Genomic DNA, 18,298 nt, shown 5'->3' on the forward strand with positions numbered 1-18,298 from the left:
ACAAGAAAGCACCACCTAGAAAAAGTGCTCAGGTTCGGGCAATTTTTAGTGATGGACCTTCCTAAGGCTCCATCCTGGATTCTCCTATAGGACTTTGCAAGGTTTTGTGTAAAGTCATTAGTCCCAAATTGCAGGACTTTTATAACAGATAGAGCTCATTTCCACATGGGGATGCTGCAGGGGGGACCATTTCTCAGTGAGTGATTTCCTTATGACATTTGAGATGCAAAATAAACCCCAAGCTATGCAAAGAGCTTGGATGACAGAATGGGAAATTTGCCTACATCAGGCTTTTCAAAACACCCTAAAAAGTCTTCATAAAGAAGCTGGCATTGAAGTTTAGGGGGGTGCTATTCAAGGCAAAGGAAACAGCATGAGAAGAGGGTTCAGAAAGCAGGAAATGGTGTACTGATGCTAGAGGGCAGGGAATGAAAGATTAGAGGGATTGAGAATGTGGGGTTAGTAGGAGAAACCAAAAACTCACGAGGAAAAGCCCTGGAGGTGAGAATGTTTAAAAAAAAAAAAAAAAAAAATCTCATAGCACAGGTAGTTATATTCAATATCCTGTAATAAACCATAATGGAAAAAAATTCTCATCTGTAAGTACATGAAAAATATTTGACATTCACTGCTCTTCAAACAAAGATATTGAAATAATAATGATGAGGTATAATTTTTTGCTTTTTAAATTGACAGAGTTTTAAATGATTGTTCCCATAGGCTGTTGGTGGGGAGCGTAAATTGGGACAAACGTTCCATATGGCTCTTGACAGTAACATCAAAATTTTATATACACACAAGCATACATATACTCTTTGATCCAGTATTTCCCCTCCCCTTAATATATCCTGGGGAATAATTAAGGATATGAACAAAGATTTAGCAAAAATATTTATAACAGGAAAATATAAGAAAGGAAGTCCACATCAACCAATAGGGCCTTTGTTAAATAGATTCTGGTCCTGGCATTCAGAGGAATATGATCCGCTCATTTAAAATACTGGTGCCACTGTGCTGTACACTTGAAACTAATACAACATTGTTAATCAACTGTACTCCAATATAAAAGAAAACTTAAAAAAAATTTTTTTAATCTTAAAATGAATAAATAAAATACTGGTGCAGGAGAGCACCTCACCTCCTCTCCTCCTAAACCACTGAGGTGTGTGTATACTGCCATTTATATCAAGGTCCCTTACAACAGTGAGTTGGGGGCGGCCCTCTACCTAGAGAGGCATATCTGGCTCTACAAAGGGGGACACAGCTTGGATTTGTGGAAGCCCCCGGGTGGTCCTAATGTCCTTCACTGGGTGGAAATTCCCTGATGTAAAAATGTTTTAGCTGGTACAGAAAGATGCCTGGGTTGTATAGACTGAAACACAGTATGATATCATTTTTGGAAAATATTTATATGCGAGGAAAAAAGCATGGAAGAACATATAGCAAGATATTAACCACTTTTCTCTGGGTGGTAGTTCAACGGATAATAATTCCTTCATTTTGTTTTCTGATATTTCTATTTTTTCAACGAGTACATGTTAATCATATAATTAAAATTGTTTTCTAAATAAAAATGGACAAAATAGATTAACTATTGCCTTCTGTTTCTTCAAAAAATAGAAAACAAATATTTGTAAAACTTGTATACACTCATTTTTTAAGGAATTGGGCCCTGTGGGTGTTTTGTGTCTCAAAAGTATAAGAACCATCAGACACACTTGAAACTAAAACAACATTGTAAATTAACTACAATTTAAAAAAGAGAGGAGAAAAAAAGACTATAGAAGAATAAGTACCAAAAAAAAAAAAAAAAAAAAAGAAGCATCAGACAAATAGTCTCTTAAAATTGTTGACAATTATTGATTTTATCAGTGACTGACTTTAACCTCCTTTTTTTTTAAACCTAGCAGAATTGAATTTAATCATTTCCTGACAAAAGAATGCAATTTCTTTTTTATTTTTTAACTTTTTATTATATATTGGAGTATAGTCGATTAACAATGCTGTGATAGTTTCAGGTGCAAGGCAAAGGGACTCAGCCATACATATACATGTATCCATTCTCCCCCAAACTTCCCTCCCATCCAGGCTGCCATATAACATTGAGCAGAGTTCCCTGTGCTATACAGTAGGTCCTTGTTGGTTATCCATTTTAAATATAGCAGTGTGTACATGTCAATCCCAAACTCCCTGACTATCCCTTCCCCCCATCCTTCCCCCCGGTAACCATAAGTTCATTCTATAAGTCTGTGAGTCTGTTTCTGTTTTGTAAATAAGTTCATTTGTATCATTTCTTTTAAGATTCTGTATATAAGGGATATCATACAATATTTCACTTTCTCTGCCTGACTTACTTCACTCTGTATGACAATCTGTAGATCCATCCATGTTGCTGCAAATGGCATTATTTCATTCTTTTTAATGGCTGAGCAATATTCCATTGTATATATGTACCACATCTTCTTTATCCATTCCTCTGTTGATGGACATTTAGGTTGCTTCCAGGTCTTGGCTATTTTAAACAGTGCTGCAATGAACACTGGGGTGCAAGTATCGTTTTGGACCATGTTTTTCTCAGGGTATATGCCCAGGAGTGGGATTGCTGGATCAGATGGTAGCTCTATTTTTAGTTTTTTAAGGAACCTCCATACTGTTCTCCATAGTGGCTGCATCAGTTTACATTCCCACCAACAGTGCAGGAGGGTTCCCTTCTCTCCACACCCTCTCCAGCATTTATTGTTTGTGGATTTTTGATGATGGCCACTCTGACTGGTGTCAGGTGATACCTCATTGTAGTTTTGATTTGCATTTCTCTAATAATTAGCAATGTTGAACATCTCTTCATGTGCCTCTTGCCCATCTGTATGTCTTCTTTGGAGAAACGTCTATTTAGGTCTTCTGCCCATTTTTTGATTGGGTTGTTTGTTTTGATGATATTAAGCCTCATGAGCTGTTGGTAAATTTTGGAGACTAGTCCCTTGTCAGTCACATCATCTGTGAATATTTTCTCCCAATCTGTGGGTTGTCTTTTTTGTTTTGTTTATGGTTTCCTTTGCTGTGCGAAAGCTTTTGAGTTTAACAAGCTTTTCTTCTTTTTTTTTTTTTTTTACCATCTTTATTGGAGTATAATTGCTTTACAATGCTGTGTTAGTTTCTGCTTTATAACGAAGTGAATCAGCTATACATAAACATATATCTCCATATCTCCTCCCTCTTGCATCTACTTCCCACCCTCCCTATCCCACCCCTCTAGGTAGACACAAAGCACTGAGCTGATCTCCCTGTGCTATGTGGCTGCTTCCCACTAGTTATCTATTTTATATTTGGTGGTGTATATATGTCCATGCCACTCTCTCACTTCATCCCAGCTTACCTTCCCCCTCCCCATGTCCTCAAGTCCATTCTCTAGTAGGTCTGCGTCTTTATTCCCATCTTGCCCCTAGGTTCTTTTTTTTTTTTTTTGGAATTTAGAACCTTGAACCCTGTCATTGTCATGTGACCTTTTTATTTTTAACATTTTTATTGGAGCATAATTGCTTTACACTGGTGTGTTAGTTTCTGCTTTATAACAAAGTGAATCAGTTATACATATACATATATCCCCATATCTCTTCCCTCTTGAGTCTCCCTCCCTCCGAGGCACCCTCCCTATCCCACCCTTCTAGCTGGTCACAAAGCACCGAGCTGATCTCCCTATACTATGCGACTGCTTCCCACTAGCTATCTATTTTACATTTGGTAGTGTATATATGTCCATGCCACTCTCTCACTTTGTCACAGCTTACCCTTCCCCCTCCCTGTGTCCTCCAGTCCATTCTCTAGTAGGTCTGCATCTTTCTTCCCGTCTTGCCCATAGGTTCTTCATGACCTTTTTTTTTTAAAATTTTGGATTCCCTATATATGTGTTAGCATATGGTATTTGTTTTTCTCTTTCTGACTTACTTCACTCTGTAGGACAGACTCTAGGTCCATCCACCTCACTACAAATAACTCAATTTCATTTCTTTTTATGTTTGACTAATATTCCATTGTATATATGTGCCACATCTTCTTTATCCATGCATCTGTCAGTGGACACTTAGGTTGCTTCCATGTCCTGGCTATTGTAAATAGAGCTGCAATGAACATTGTGGTACATGACTTTTTTTGATTTATGGTTTTCTCAGGGTATATGCCCAGTAGTGGGATTGCTGGGTCATATGGTAGTTCTATTTTTAGTTTTTTAAGGAATCTCCATACTGTTCTCCATAGTGGCTGTATCAATTTACATTCCCACCAACAGAGCAAGAGGGTTCCCTTTTCTCCACACCCTCTCCAGCATTTATTGTTTGTAGATTTTTTGATGATGGCCATTCTGACCGGTGTGAGATGATATCTCATTGTAGTTTTGATTTGCATTTCTCTAATGATGAATGATGTTGAGCATTCTTTCATGTGTTTGTTGGCAATCTGTATATCTTCTTTGGAGAAATGTCTATTTAGGTCTTCTGCCCATTTTTGGATTGGGTTGTTTGTTTTCTGATATTGAGCTGCATGAGCTGCTTGTAAATTTTGGAGATTAATCCTTTGTCAGTTGCTTCATTTGCAAATATTTTCTCCCATTCTGAGGGTTGTCTTTTCGTCCTGTTTATGGTTTCCTTTGCTGTGCAAAAGCTTTTAAGTTTCATTAGGTCCCATTTGTTTATTTTTGTTTTTATTTCCATTTCTCTAGGAGGTGGGTCAAAAAGGATCTTGCTGTGATGTATGTCATAGAGTGTTCTGCCTATGTTTTCCTCTAAGAGTTTTATAGTGTCTGGCCTTACATTTAGGTCTTTAATCCATTCTGAGTTTATTTTTATGTATGGTGTTAGGGAGTGTTCTAATTTCATTCTTTTACATGTAGCTGTCCAGTTTTCCCAGCACCACTTATTGAAGAGACTGTCTTTTCTCCATTGTATATTCTTGCCTCCTTTATCAAAGATAAGGTGACCATATGTGTGTGGGTTTATCTCTGAGCTTCCTCTCCTGTTCCATTGATCTATATTTCTGTTTTTGTGCCAGTACCATACTGTCTTGATTACTGTAGATTTGTAGTATAGTCTGAAGTCAGGGAGCCTGATTCCTCCAGCTCTGTTTTTCTTTCTCAAGATTGCTTTGGCTATTCGGGGTCTTCTGTGTTTTCATACAAATTGTGAAATTTTTTGTTCTAGTTCTGTGAAAAATGCCATTGGTAGTTTGATAGGGATTGCATTGAATCTGTAGATTACTTTGGGTAGTAGAGTCATTTTCACAATGTTGATTCTTCCAAGAACATGGTATAATCTCTCCATCTATTTGTATCATCTTTAAATTCTTTCATCAGTGTCTTATAATTTTCTGCATACGGGTCTTTTGTCTCCTTAGGTAGGTTTATTACTAGGTATTTTATTCTTTTTGTTGCAATGGTAAATGGGAGTGTTTTCTCAATTTCACTTTCACATTTTTCATCATTAGTGTATAGGAATGCAAGAGATTTCTGTGTGTTAATATTGTATCCTGCTACTTTACCAAATTCATTGATTAGCTCTAGTAGTTTTCTGGTAGCATCTTTGGGATTCTCTACGTATAGTATCATGTCGTCTGCAAACAGTGACAGCTTACTTCTTCTTTTCTGATTTGGATTCCTTTTATTTCTTTTTCTTCTCTGATTGCTGTGGCTAAAACTTCCAAAACTATGTTGAATAATAGTGGTGAGAGTGGGCAACCTTGTCTTGTTCCTGATCTTAGTGGAAATGGTTTCAGTTTTTCACCATTGAGGATGATGTTGGCTGTGGGTTTGTCATATGTGGCCTTTATTATGTTGAGGAAAGTTCCCTCTATGCCTACTTTCTGGAGGGTTTTTATCATAAATGGGTGTTGAATTTTGTTGAAAGCTTTCTCTGCATCTATTGAGATGATCACCTGGTTTTTCTCCTTCAGTTTCTTAATATGCTGTGTCACGTAGATTGATTTGCATATATTGAAGAATCCTTGCAAGGAATGCAATTTCAACTGACCTGTGTTTTGCACCTTGGTGAGTATTATCAAAATACATTTTCTGCTTGTATTGAGTTGTTCTAAAATATTTAGTGGAGATAGGTTTTAAACATATCCACCTCTTTTTTCTATACTAACACATATTCGCATGGCTCTTCTGTTGTATAATTGTGTCAACAACTAGAAAGTTCCATTCAAACATGGCCATTATCCACCCATAGCTATTTCTGTCACTCTTTAATGGAGTATTAGCAGCAGCAGATAAATAAGACACTAAAAAAAGCAAACTACTTTCAGATTCTTAATTTACACATACAATGCATTTTAATTTTTAAAAATAGCTCTGCTTTGAATGTAGCACTTATCCCAGTGATGAGGTCTCATAAAGAATTTATAGGCAAAATTCCATCTTCTGAGTAAGCTGCAGCTCAGAACTAAAAGGCCAAATTCTCCATGACCGGGCTGTCTTTAATAAGCTGAGAATCATTTACATTAGTCATAGAGAAGATGTTTCCAACAATTACTCTCTTTGATCCTGCTTTTCTGTATCTATAACAGCCCTGCTTTGGGTGAGTACTAACTAAATTGCTTAGAACCTTCTCTTCAAATATTCCTGCTGAATTTCTTCATGGCAGTAGACTTTAAGAATCTCCTCTTTTAATTTGGCAACTCCCAAACCCTGAGGCAAATTCTCAGTTAGCTTGGCTGGTCATGGAGCAAAGAAGAACAGCTCTAGATGGTAAAGGCTCATTTGTTCTTTGTTGAAAAATTTCTGCCTCAGAGGCAAGCCACAAGCCAGCCAGTGGAAGTGGAGACTCACTGTACTGCGCTTTCCCCCCAGGACTAGGAAGCTTAGATCTGGTCTCAAAGAGTCAGAGAAGAGTTGGTCTTGTCTACATCTGCTTTGTTTTTTGTTTGTTTGTTTTGGCCACGCTCTACAGCATGCGGGATCTTAGTTCCCTGACCAGGGATCGAACCCGCACCCCCTGAATTGGAAGCGTGGAGTCCCGACCACAGGACGGCCAGTGAAGTCCCCATCTATATCTTCTTTGGATGTTCTCTTTGGGACTAAAACAGTATTCAGAATCAGAAGCAACCAATCATGGCATCTTTTCCCGGCCTCTCCGTAGGATAACTTACACCTTGCCAAAGTTCTAAACCACACCACAGAGCCTCAGTGAGTCCTCCTCAATCAGGAGACCCTTCTCTCTGGAGGGAAAACCTTCAAAACTAAATTAGCTTGGGCGGAAAAGGCCTTCCTGCAACAGATCCTAGGTTTCTAAACCTAAGCTTGACCTGCTCTAACCCAAATCTCTAAGGTAGCCTGTCGTCAAACTACCAACCAGGTTAGACCCACCTCAGCTGCATGGGCATTTTCTGGTTTATAGTTCGACCATAGGCATTTATATAAATACTGAAACCTATTTAAACCCTCTGTCTTGTATTCTAACTAAGGAAGGTAAAGAGAAAGGATCATAAAATTGGCCCCAGGTTTGGGGAACTGTATACAAAGTGCAAATCTTATCCAACGTGCATCCTTTGCACGTTTGCTCACTCATAGTAAATAATGTGTGTGAGTACATAAATGGTTGTGTGTGTTTATAGCCTCTAAACTCTGAAGTGAAATCTAAACTAGATGAAAACATCACATGTGTTTAAGAAAATTATAACAATATCCAAAATTACTGAGAGATCATATAATAATGGTTGTATCTATAAAATGACTGACTTTACCGAAAATTTACTGTATATTTTCTTTAAATGACCAGCTTTCCTAAATTCGTTTTTAATAAGATCCTATCGCCAAGTTTTATGTCATTTTTGAGCAATACATTGATTTTCTAAAGACAGAAACATTATTCTCGAAATCAATTCCAACCTATTGCTCATGTAATAACTCAGCAGTTGAAAGCTTTAATCCAGGAAGGATATTGCTACGTCTATCTACGTTCAGGCATGAAGGTTTAACTACTTAATGTTTTTCGCCACTTTCTGCCAAGAATTTTAGACCAGAAGTTCATATTTGCTGGTAGAATATTACATGAATAATAGTTCAATTTCCCAAAGTCCTGGAATACTTTTATTTCTGTAAAGTACATGTTTGATTAAAACATGTTTGGCCAAGTCAGTTTCTAAAAACATGTTCAATCTCTAAGGCAACAATTCCAATAAAAGAATTCAGGATGGAACTTGTCTAAAAGAATAAAGCCCTGGAAGGGGAATCTTAGCTAATCCACACGTAGCATTAGCAGAGATTTTATACCTGCCCTTTTTGAAAAAGCCTCTGTCTATTGAAGTCCAAACTTTAGGTTAGTTATTTATCCTAGATGCCAATTCTAGGAAATAAAAGGAGATCTGGATTTGGATTGTTGGGTGAATAAAAAGAAACATCCAGGTTAACCAAGCTAGGATCATCTATTATATAATGAAATAAAGTGTGTCAGGGGCCTAACCACATCTCAAAGAAAGAGAAAGAAATATTGTGCTCTGTTTTAGTATAATAATCTTTGCAATGAGATGGAAGGTGGAAAATTCCCCATTCAAACTGACTTTTGGTAACCTGTGGGGAAGGAGACATTATGGATCATATTCTTAGCTATAGAACCGTGATCTATATATGTTTAACACCTAATAATAATCACAAAATGACCATATTAACAGAATAGATGTGGGAAATGTGTACACAAGAGAAAGAACATTATTTTTCAATAGGCTGTATTTTTGGAGGCCAGCTTGAAGGAAAGCAATCCATTAAATCCAAAACAAGTCCATGAAGAAGATTCTTTATATTTTTACCATTAGAAAAAACTGAGGAGAAACCAAGCTTATTCCACAGTATGGTAATTATTTTTCCTTTTAGGCCCATCCCTCCCACCCCTGTTTGCTGAAATCAGAACTTGGCATACACTTTCATGTCTCAAGGGAAAAGTTGGAACCTGTCCTGTGTGTATTATTTTAGAGTGTGGGATTTACATGATTCACCATCCAGAGGCTGATGGGGTGATTTTGAAGGGGGAGAGAGTTGTTTGGTTTTTTGTTTTTTTTTTTAAATTTTTTGTTTTGAGGTCATTGCAAGTTCTCATGCAGTTGTAAGAAATAATACAGAGAGATCCCATTTCCCCCAATTTCCCCCAATGGTAGCATCTTGTGTAACTACAATACAATATTACAGCCAGGAAACTGACATTGAAATAATCCATTACCCTTATTCAGATTTCTGCAGTTTTACATGCTCTTGTTTGTGTGTTTGTGTGTGTGTGTATTTAATTCTATGCAATTTTATCATGTGTATAGATTCATGAGACCATACCACAGTTAAGATACGGAACAGTTCCATCACCTCCAGGATCCCTAGTAATACTCTTTTATATCCACACCCACCTCTCCCCCTCCCAGCCTCCCTCACCCCTGGCCCCCATGAATCTGTTTTCCAGCTCTATAATTGTGTCATTCAAGAAATGGAATTATGTAGTACATAACCTTTTAAGATTGGCATTGTTTACTCAGCATCATTCCTTGAAGATCCATCCATAGTGTTGCATGTATCAACGACTCCCTCCTTTTTATTGCTGAGTACTATCCCATGGTATGGATAGACCACATTTTACTTAACCATTCACCCATTGAAGGACATCTGGATTGTTTCCAGTTTGGGGCCATTATAAAGATGCTATACAGATTTTTGTGAATAGATACTTTAATTTCTCTGGGATAATTACCTAAGAGTGTAATTGCTAGGTTGTATGATAAGCACATGCTTAGCTTTATAAGAAACTACCATACTTTTTCCCAGAGTGGCTGTTCCATTTTACATTCCTACCAGCAGTGTATGAGTAATCCAGTTTTCCACATCCTCTCCAGCAGCTGGAGTTATTACTATTTTTTATTTAGCCATTCTGATAGGTATGTAGTGCTATTGTGGTTTTGATTTGCGTCTCCCTAATGGCTAATGATGTTGAACATCTTCTCAGGTGCTTACTTGCTATCTGTCTATCTCCTACAGTGAAATGTCTATTCATGCTTCTTGCCATTTTCTACTTGGATTGGTTTTTTAATGTTGAGTTTTGAGAGCCCTTTATATATTCTAGATCAAGAGCGTTGTCAGATATGTGATTCGTAATTATATTCTCCCAGTCTGTAGCTTGCCTTTTTACCTCTTCACAAAGTTTTTAATTTTGATGAGGTCCAGTTTACCAATTTTTCTTTTTACTGATCATGCACTTGTTGTCAATTCAAGTGTGTAACTTTAACATAATGGAGTAAACCCTGCAGACAATCCACACAGGCAGGAAATAGTTTGGATTACCGTGCCCACCCCACATTCACATATAAAGATTTAACAGTTATCTTAACTCAGAATTTAACATTTTAAAACAAACAGAACTTTAAAAATCATTTTTAAACCAAGATTTAAAGATACTATCTCAGAGGCTACACGTGAAAAGTAAAGAACTGAGGTGACAGTTGAGATAGAGCTGCCCTTTAATGCTCTAGCTCACCTGTGACCGAAACCTTCATGACAGATCTGTTGGACAGCAGGTACCAATGGCTAAGTGTACTATACAGGCTGAAACTCCCACCTGTCCCATCCTTTATCCCAAAGGGGTATGATTTGGTCCATGGTGTATCTGAACCCAGCAATTCAGGTTATAAAGGGGTCAGTTGAATTTATATATTTTAAGAGAAAGTTATTTCCCAAGGAATTCTTAAATTCTCCAGTTGATTTTCTCCATGTTTGAACAACAGGTATAAGAGGCAGGATTAGGATTCTCCTTCCTCATGTCTATGCATTCGTCTTTGTTATTTGCCCTAAAATGACACGTAGAGAATTCCCAGTGAATGGAGGCTGTCTCAGATCAGGTCTCCCAGAAGCAGAGCCTGAGACAAGGATTTGTGTGCAAGTGATTTATTGAGGGAGTGCTCTGAGGAGGGAGAGTGAGGGGGGTGGAGGCAGGATGGGGTCCCATCAGGAGTCTGGCTTCAACCTCCTCCCAGGAGAACTTCTGAGCATAAATTGCACCACAGAGTGGATCCCAGCCTGAGGCAATGACTGGGAAATATGTATCCATCAGTCACTGGCTACCAGCTGGGCCAGGTGGGGACATGAGCACAGATGTCATAACCTCCCAGGCTAAGAGATTTCCATCAGGCTGAGGGTGCCAACAGCATCCACCACCAGGATCTTAATAATCACAGAACTAGTATTAAAAATACACGGACTGTTAACTCTCCCACTTAACCAGTTGCTTCTCTAAGCCTTCTGCTACCCTTAGACTGCCTCCTCTGTCCTGTTTGTCATGATCAAGGGTTGCTCAGTTACATGGAAGCTCAAGATGAATGCAACAGAGGTACCTGTCGCCCCACCCCCCACCGGCAATCTACTGGTGGGTCGCAGCACGCAGCTCTCTGCTTCTACTTGCGGGCTCGGCGGGGCTCAGAAATACTGCATCCTCAGCTACCTTAAGGTGGGTTGATTCTTTACTTGTTGGGACATGATTTAGTCAATGATGTAGATTTTTCCAAGTACATCTAGGGCCGTCGAGACAACCGTAAAAAGGAGACAGCACGCTTTCCCAATCATCAGAGACACAAGTGATTCAATTCAACATCCGGGAAACCCTCCCTGATTAGAGAAAAAGGAAAATGGGCTTCATCCATTTCTTGTTACCTTTAGAGTTAGACAGAAAAGCCTTTTTCGATTCAGTCTTTGAAGGGAATACTGTACAATATACTGTTCTGCTTGGCTGCCTTAGTGACTCTCATGGAGTGGACTTAATTGACTAGTTGGGTGAAGATGGAAGATCCCTCAGGGCCGCAAGGCTATTATGCTGAACATGAGTTCTCACTGCCCTGCTTCAGGTAGAGATGGAGCTGGGGCAGACTTGGAATTGTCTACAATTCCATGCTACTTGGAAATTGTCTTGTCTAGAGACTGTCAAATCCCGATGTGAACATATTTTTGTGCCTTTTTTTCTTAAAGACCAGTTTTATGAAAGGACCAGTTGCTTTTTTTTTTCTTCCCTGTGCTCTGAAACAAGCATCCAAGGTCATCTGAGTATCATACCTGCTGAAAAGCCCAAGGCAATTACGTCAACCCCTTAACTGAGAGGATGTTCAGGAAGGAAGTTGGATGTAAGCCTAATGTTAGTGGCCCAGGCTTTTCCATGTATTGTTCGTTTAAGGCAACTCCCGGAGGCTCTGGGAAAGGCTTTGTATTCTCATTGGTTTCTAGTAAAAAGAAGATGATTATAAATAAGTGGAGACAATACCTGAATGTTGAGCCCTGGTCTAAGTTTGGGAAGTACTTGTATACGAAAGCAAATCCTCTACATGTGCAAGGAAATGACACTATAGTTTTGCTCAATTTTAGGTCAGGTGGGATGGAAGGCCCTTCAGGTAACTTCCTGAAGTCCAGGTCCTCTGGACAAAGAAGTGGTTCCCAACTTTAATACTAGAAACTTTCCAACACTGGCATCACCCCTCTTGTCCTTCTACTATTGGCATTTGCTTAAGTTGTCATGAGCCAATATACTCTGATGATAATTAGAAATCGATTTTCCTATATTGCAAAGTTACACCAAAAATAGAAGTAAATCAAACTGCAGAGCTTCTTTGGTCTAGGTAATCACAGAAATCTTCATCTTCAAACTGGAAAAAAAATCTCAAAATATCTTCTGCTGACAAAGTATTGCAGGTGGGACCACAAGTACTAGTTACGTAAACATTTGCCTGGCATGTAGGATAAGTTTTTTTCATCCATTGTCTAGCAAAGAGCTATCAAGTGAAACATTCTCTTCCGAATCTTCAAGTCAACATTGACTCCGAGTGCTACCCAAGTCGGACCTCCCATATCTAGTTGCCACAACTAAGCATCCTCTGTAGCCATTTCCATCAAAGATTGTGCTTCTAAAATGTTTACAGAAAAAAAAAAAAAAAAGGCCCACAATCAAAATGGCCCTTGAAGTTAAACATTTTCCACAATAATTTTCATAGTATTACTGGAATGAAGTCTTGACACCTTGTAGTGGAATCACAGGGCTCCTGCTACTCTTTTAGGACAGATCTGGGGCAAACCTCCCTATAGGCAGAACTGATGTTGCTTGTATCGGTCCTTAATTTCCAAAGGGCATTTTGGTTTTCTTCAAGTATAAGGCTTATGGTGGCCCATGATTCTAAAAAGATTTTATAGATCTCTTGAAAGGCTGGTTTACTTTGACAGACTGTAGCCGAAATAGTCATTAAAATCATCATGCATTTGTTCAACAAAAGAGGTGGGCCCGGTCAGATCGTGTAGGCCCTTGTAAGCCATGGTCAAACATAAAATCAAACATTCGCTGAATACCTAAGAGCACATTTGCTGTTGTAGGCAATTTCCAATATGGAGGACTGTAAGAAATAGCTCCTGCTTCCTGGAAGCTTTGCAAAAATGCTCCTCCAGAGTCCCGCAAATATTAGCCAGGAACAACCGTGCAGACCATTGGCAGTCCTTTGGAAATCTTGGGAGTTTTCCCCAGGAGTTTTAAGTAAGTATAGCTGCAAGTGGATGCATTAAATTAAGCAAACTCGAAGGCCAATCTTGACTGTTAAAACCTTTGAAAATCCATCCCAAGCAAAACTAGTTCCAATTAACTAAAACCTTCTAGTCTGTAAGACAAGAGGGTGGGTCTCTCTGTTGTGAGTTTAATGAAAATCTTTTATAAAATCCACATGTGTGATGTAAACATTTTGGCCCTGGAAGCTTTTATGCCAAAAATACTGTCTGAGAGGGAAAGGATGATGGTTGCAGATAAACTAACGGCCAATTATTTCATTAATTTCTTACTAATTCTTTTTTTTTATATAGCTATTTGAATTTTATTTTTTTAAATTTATTGTTGGCTGCGTTGGGTCTTCCTTGCTGCACATGGGCTTTCTCTAGTTGCGGTGAGCAGGGGCTACTCTTCATTGCGGTGCGTGGGCTTCTCATTGCGGTGGCCTCTCTTGTTGCAGAGCTCAGGCTCTAGGCCTGCGGGCTTCAGTAGTTGTGGCACACAGGCTCAGTAGTTGTGGTTCGCGGGCTCTAGAGCACAGGCTCAGTAGTTGTGGGACACAGGCTTAGTTGCTCCGTGGCATGTGGGATTTTCCCAGACCAGAGCTCGAACCCATGTCCCCTGCATTGACAGGCGGGTTCTTAACCATTGTGCCACCAGGGAAGTCCCTAATTATTCTTTTTTTGGCTAAAGAGAGTCATTCCAACTTAATAGTATATCCTAATTATTTTTCTATAGTTTAAAATAACCTCCAGTTCCTCTGCCCCTTGTATGAGAAAAATTATTAGTTCTACATAAATTTGCATTTTTGTCCCAACTGTTTAAATTTATAAAATTTCTAGGCCACATCTTAATTTTGTTTGTTTTTGTAGTTAAGCACCTATTAATGGAAAAAATCGATGTCTTGTTACTTCCTCTGCTTTCTATTTTTAGCCAGACTGAATGACAAATATAGTAAGTACAGCTTGTTTTTAATTCATATCAACAATAAGTAATGATGATTCTTTATTTTTAATTTTAATGATGTGTTTTCCAGGAGGAACAAAAGTGCTTCATCTGTGACTCCAGATTTCCATATGATCCGCACGCCCAACCCAACAGCCACACCACTGAGAATGTAATCCCAAGTTTTGAACCAGATGGAGAAAAGAAATGGTGGCAATCAGAAAACGGTATGATTAAGTTCCTTTCCAGTTTTTTATTTCTTCAAATTTTTAGTAAGGCATGTTTCACTCTGTATGATTTTGGCACTATCACAACAAGGAGTTATATTGAAATGGAATAGTATCCACTGAGAATGTAAAACCCTGTATAAAAACAAAATTTAATTTTCATTTTAAGAAAGATTATTTTCCTCTTGAGAAATCGAAGTATTTTTTAAGCACATAACTCAGAATGTTTCACTTTTTCCGTGGTGGGAAAGAACATAGCTCTGCATCTTCTTGTTCTTTGTTAAAAAAAAAAAAAAAAAGAAGTTACGAGGTGTTGGTAAATTAAGACTTATACAAAACACACTGCTGTAAACAGAAATAATAACGAAGGGGAAGTCTGAAAGTGAATACCATGTGCTTTTTCCTTTTTCAACTCCTGAAGGGAAAAAGAGAAAGGACATTTTATTTCTTACTGTAAGCCAAAAATTTTAATATAAAAATTGAATTGAAAGGAGAGTTGGCTACTCACTGCAGTTCTTTCCTTCCTGGATTGATGCCCTTCCCTGTTCATGAATAATTGTGATACTGAACCTCACACTGGCCCTGACCGTCCTTATTTCCTAGACACCACTGTAAGTTTGGACCTGATTGGGGAATTCTTGTTTCCAACCCCAGTCTTGGGCCTTATGTGTTTAATGCAGCTGGTTGGGCTATATTAAACGATGGGCCCTCTTCAACACTGGTCTGGAACCCTTAACCCAGAAAAGGACTCCATTGCCACATCTCTGTATGTTGCACTTTGGGCTACAGTTCCTCTATTCTGTTCAGACGCCTAAACATAATTCCCTTCGGGGATCCTAGGCCATGAGAGGGGAGTGTGGGAATAATCATAATAGGTAAGATCATTTAGGGCGAGCATCATACGAGGCTGGTTTTCTATGTCACCCATTGGACAGGGACATGATTGGTGTCTATTAAATGCTGGTTCATTTTGGATCCTAATGATTGGTCTGTCATTGGCCTCTCCTTAGTGAATGTTGGTGGTTTTTACCACATTGACGGATGTGGCCATTTTTACTTCACAGCTGCTTTGACCCACATGTCCAGCATTCGTTCCACGTCTCCTTACAGAAGGAATGCCCTTCGGTCAAAGCTGACTACACAGAAGATGGGTTCTCAACCAAGAACTTTAGACAGGGGACAGGAGATGTCCTTTCCAGAAAGAGCTAGGAGCCCTTGACACAGAGCCTGGAGTATGGCTGCTCTCTAGGCAGCAAATCCTTCCCCAAGCCATTCACTGTAGAATGCTAAGCTGCTCCCCAATTCACCACGGTGCAGCCACTGTTCTCTGGAACTAGACTGTCCAATACTGTGGTTCCACACATGGCTCCTGAGCACGCAAAAACATGGCAAAACCAAAGTGAGATGTACTCTGAGTGTAAAAACACCCCGGATTTCTAAGACTGAGTTTAGAAAAAAATATATGTGTAATAAAGCGCTACTAATTTTTCAAATGTTGATTACATATTGAAATGAGAATATTTTTCATATATTGGATTAAGTATATTATATATATCATATATGACATTATAAATAATATATATGATAATACAATATATTATATATTATATCATGTATGACATATATAAGTAATATTCAATATATTATATATAATATGTATTATAATTTATAATAAATATAAAGTATTATTTATTATATTTATTTATTTATATTTATTTATAATAAACATAAATAATTTCTCCTGCTTCTTTTTACTTTAACATGTGGCCGCTAGAAAATTTTAAATGACACATGGGACTCATATTCCCATTGGACAGTTCCACTCGAGAGTGGCTTCTATCACATCTGGATTGGGGTTGATCCTCTGTGTCCATGGTAGAGCTGGATGGCAGCTATCTCAGTGCAAAGTCCTGGCCAGGATGCTTTGGGCTACAATCCCTCTGTTCTTTTCGGACACCTAAATATATCTCCCTTAGGAGATCCTAGACCATGAGAAGGGAGTGTGGGAATCGTCATAATATATAAGCTCATTTAGGGCAAGCACAATATGAGGTTGTCTTTCTATGTCATCCATTGAACAATGACATGATTGGTGGCCACAGAGGAGCCCACAGACCCTCAGTCCCAGGGAAATAATCCGAGGTGGGTTTTCTGCTAAGTGACAATACAACTAGTTCAAATGCTTGTTTGCAGCTGTTGGAAGGAAAGGGTGTCTGGGTGTTTGCCATGCTGTGCCTGCTAGCTTATGTCGAGTCAAGATTTGAGGTCAAGAAAATGAGCCCTCTCTTTCCACCTCTAGGGAATGTCTGGGAACTCCCTTGGTGGTACGTAACGCTGCCGCACAGTGGCCGTGTGCATTGCCACCAAAAGGTGGATATGGGCACAGTCAAGGGAAAACGGGTATTACCCTCACGTGGACCTTCTCCTGGGCATGGGTGGCTTAGGAAACCACTCCAACAGAGTAGGCAAGAGTGTTGATCACCAGCCATGAGATTTCAAAGGGTTTCATTACAAACAAGCCACAATGAGGGGTTAGCATGATAAACAGGGGTCTCTCAAAATCACTGATTTTCTTCTTTCTGGATTTTCCTTTAGGTCTTGGTCATGTCAGCATCAGACTGGATCTAGAGGCATTATTTCAGTTCAGTCACCTTATTCTGACCTTTAAGGTACAGATGTGTAGGCTTGTTGTCCCCTTATCTATTTACCAAATGCTTGGCATACCTACAATTTTGCTTCCTTGCTTCCCTGCAGAGAACAAAAAGCTGTTTAAATCCAACTGAAGCTTTGTCATCTGGGTTTCTGTTCTTGAATGAAAAACAAAAAAAAAACCCCACTGCTCATTAATAACTTACATAGATTAACCAAAAAAATAAAAATAAAATAAAATCTTGGAAGATACAGCAAAAGGGAAACCTCCAAGCCCTGGGTTGATAGAGATTACAAGAACTAGAAAGATAATTTTCAGCATAAGAGGGCAGGAACTGGAAATTATTTAGGGAAAAATTGTCATCAAAAGAGGAAGAAAATTTAAAGGCTCTTTACTGAGATTAGTTAGATGCCAGAGAAAATCCTGTACTATTGTCATTCTTTAATCGTTCATCAAAATTCTAATTTTGATGTCAAGCCTGGAGCTAGGTTTTGGTAATTAAAAAGGAATATAAAATTAAATGTTTTAAAAATTAAAAAAAAAAACCCAGTCTTTGCCTCCAAAGAGCTCACAGTCTAGTCATGGATACAAATATATATATAATATATATATTTTATATATATATACACACACATACATATATAAATTTGAAATTATAATGCCAAGTGACAAGTGCAGAAATAGATGTATGATTAGAATGCTGGGGGGTTCATTGACATGGCTAAGATGGCTCTGGGGAATCGGTAAACTTCATCATAGATTTTGAAGGATTTGTAAGAGTTTGCCAGAGGAAAAGCATTCTAGGCAAAGAAAAACCACATGCAAATTGCTGTAAAATATCTGCTACACTGGCTTTTTTAAAAATGTGTATGCTATCTTTCTTCAAAGAATAATTCACAGAACCATAAGCAATTTAAAAGTGGAATTCGATTCTGGGGCAAAGCATGTGCTCA

The 18,298-nt window shown here is 38.5% G+C and overlaps 1 protein-coding gene across 1 annotated transcript in view; it reads left to right on the forward strand.

The window, feature by feature from the left end:
- Positions 1 to 5,997: 5,997 nt before the first annotated feature.
- LAMB4 (laminin subunit beta 4) overlaps positions 5,998 to 18,298 on the forward strand; it is a 104,684-nt gene continuing 92,383 nt past the window's right edge. The window contains 5 exon segments of the mRNA XM_068549913.1: positions 5,998 to 6,031; positions 11,301 to 11,359; positions 11,361 to 11,459; positions 14,560 to 14,695; positions 17,291 to 17,364. Of these exon segments, the coding sequence (XP_068406014.1) occupies positions 5,998 to 6,031; positions 11,301 to 11,359; positions 11,361 to 11,459; positions 14,560 to 14,695; positions 17,291 to 17,364 (402 nt within the window).

Source organism: Eschrichtius robustus, chromosome 8 (genome assembly GCF_028021215.1).
Source record: "Eschrichtius robustus isolate mEscRob2 chromosome 8, mEscRob2.pri, whole genome shotgun sequence".
Taxonomy (NCBI): domain Eukaryota; kingdom Metazoa; phylum Chordata; class Mammalia; order Artiodactyla; family Eschrichtiidae; genus Eschrichtius; species Eschrichtius robustus.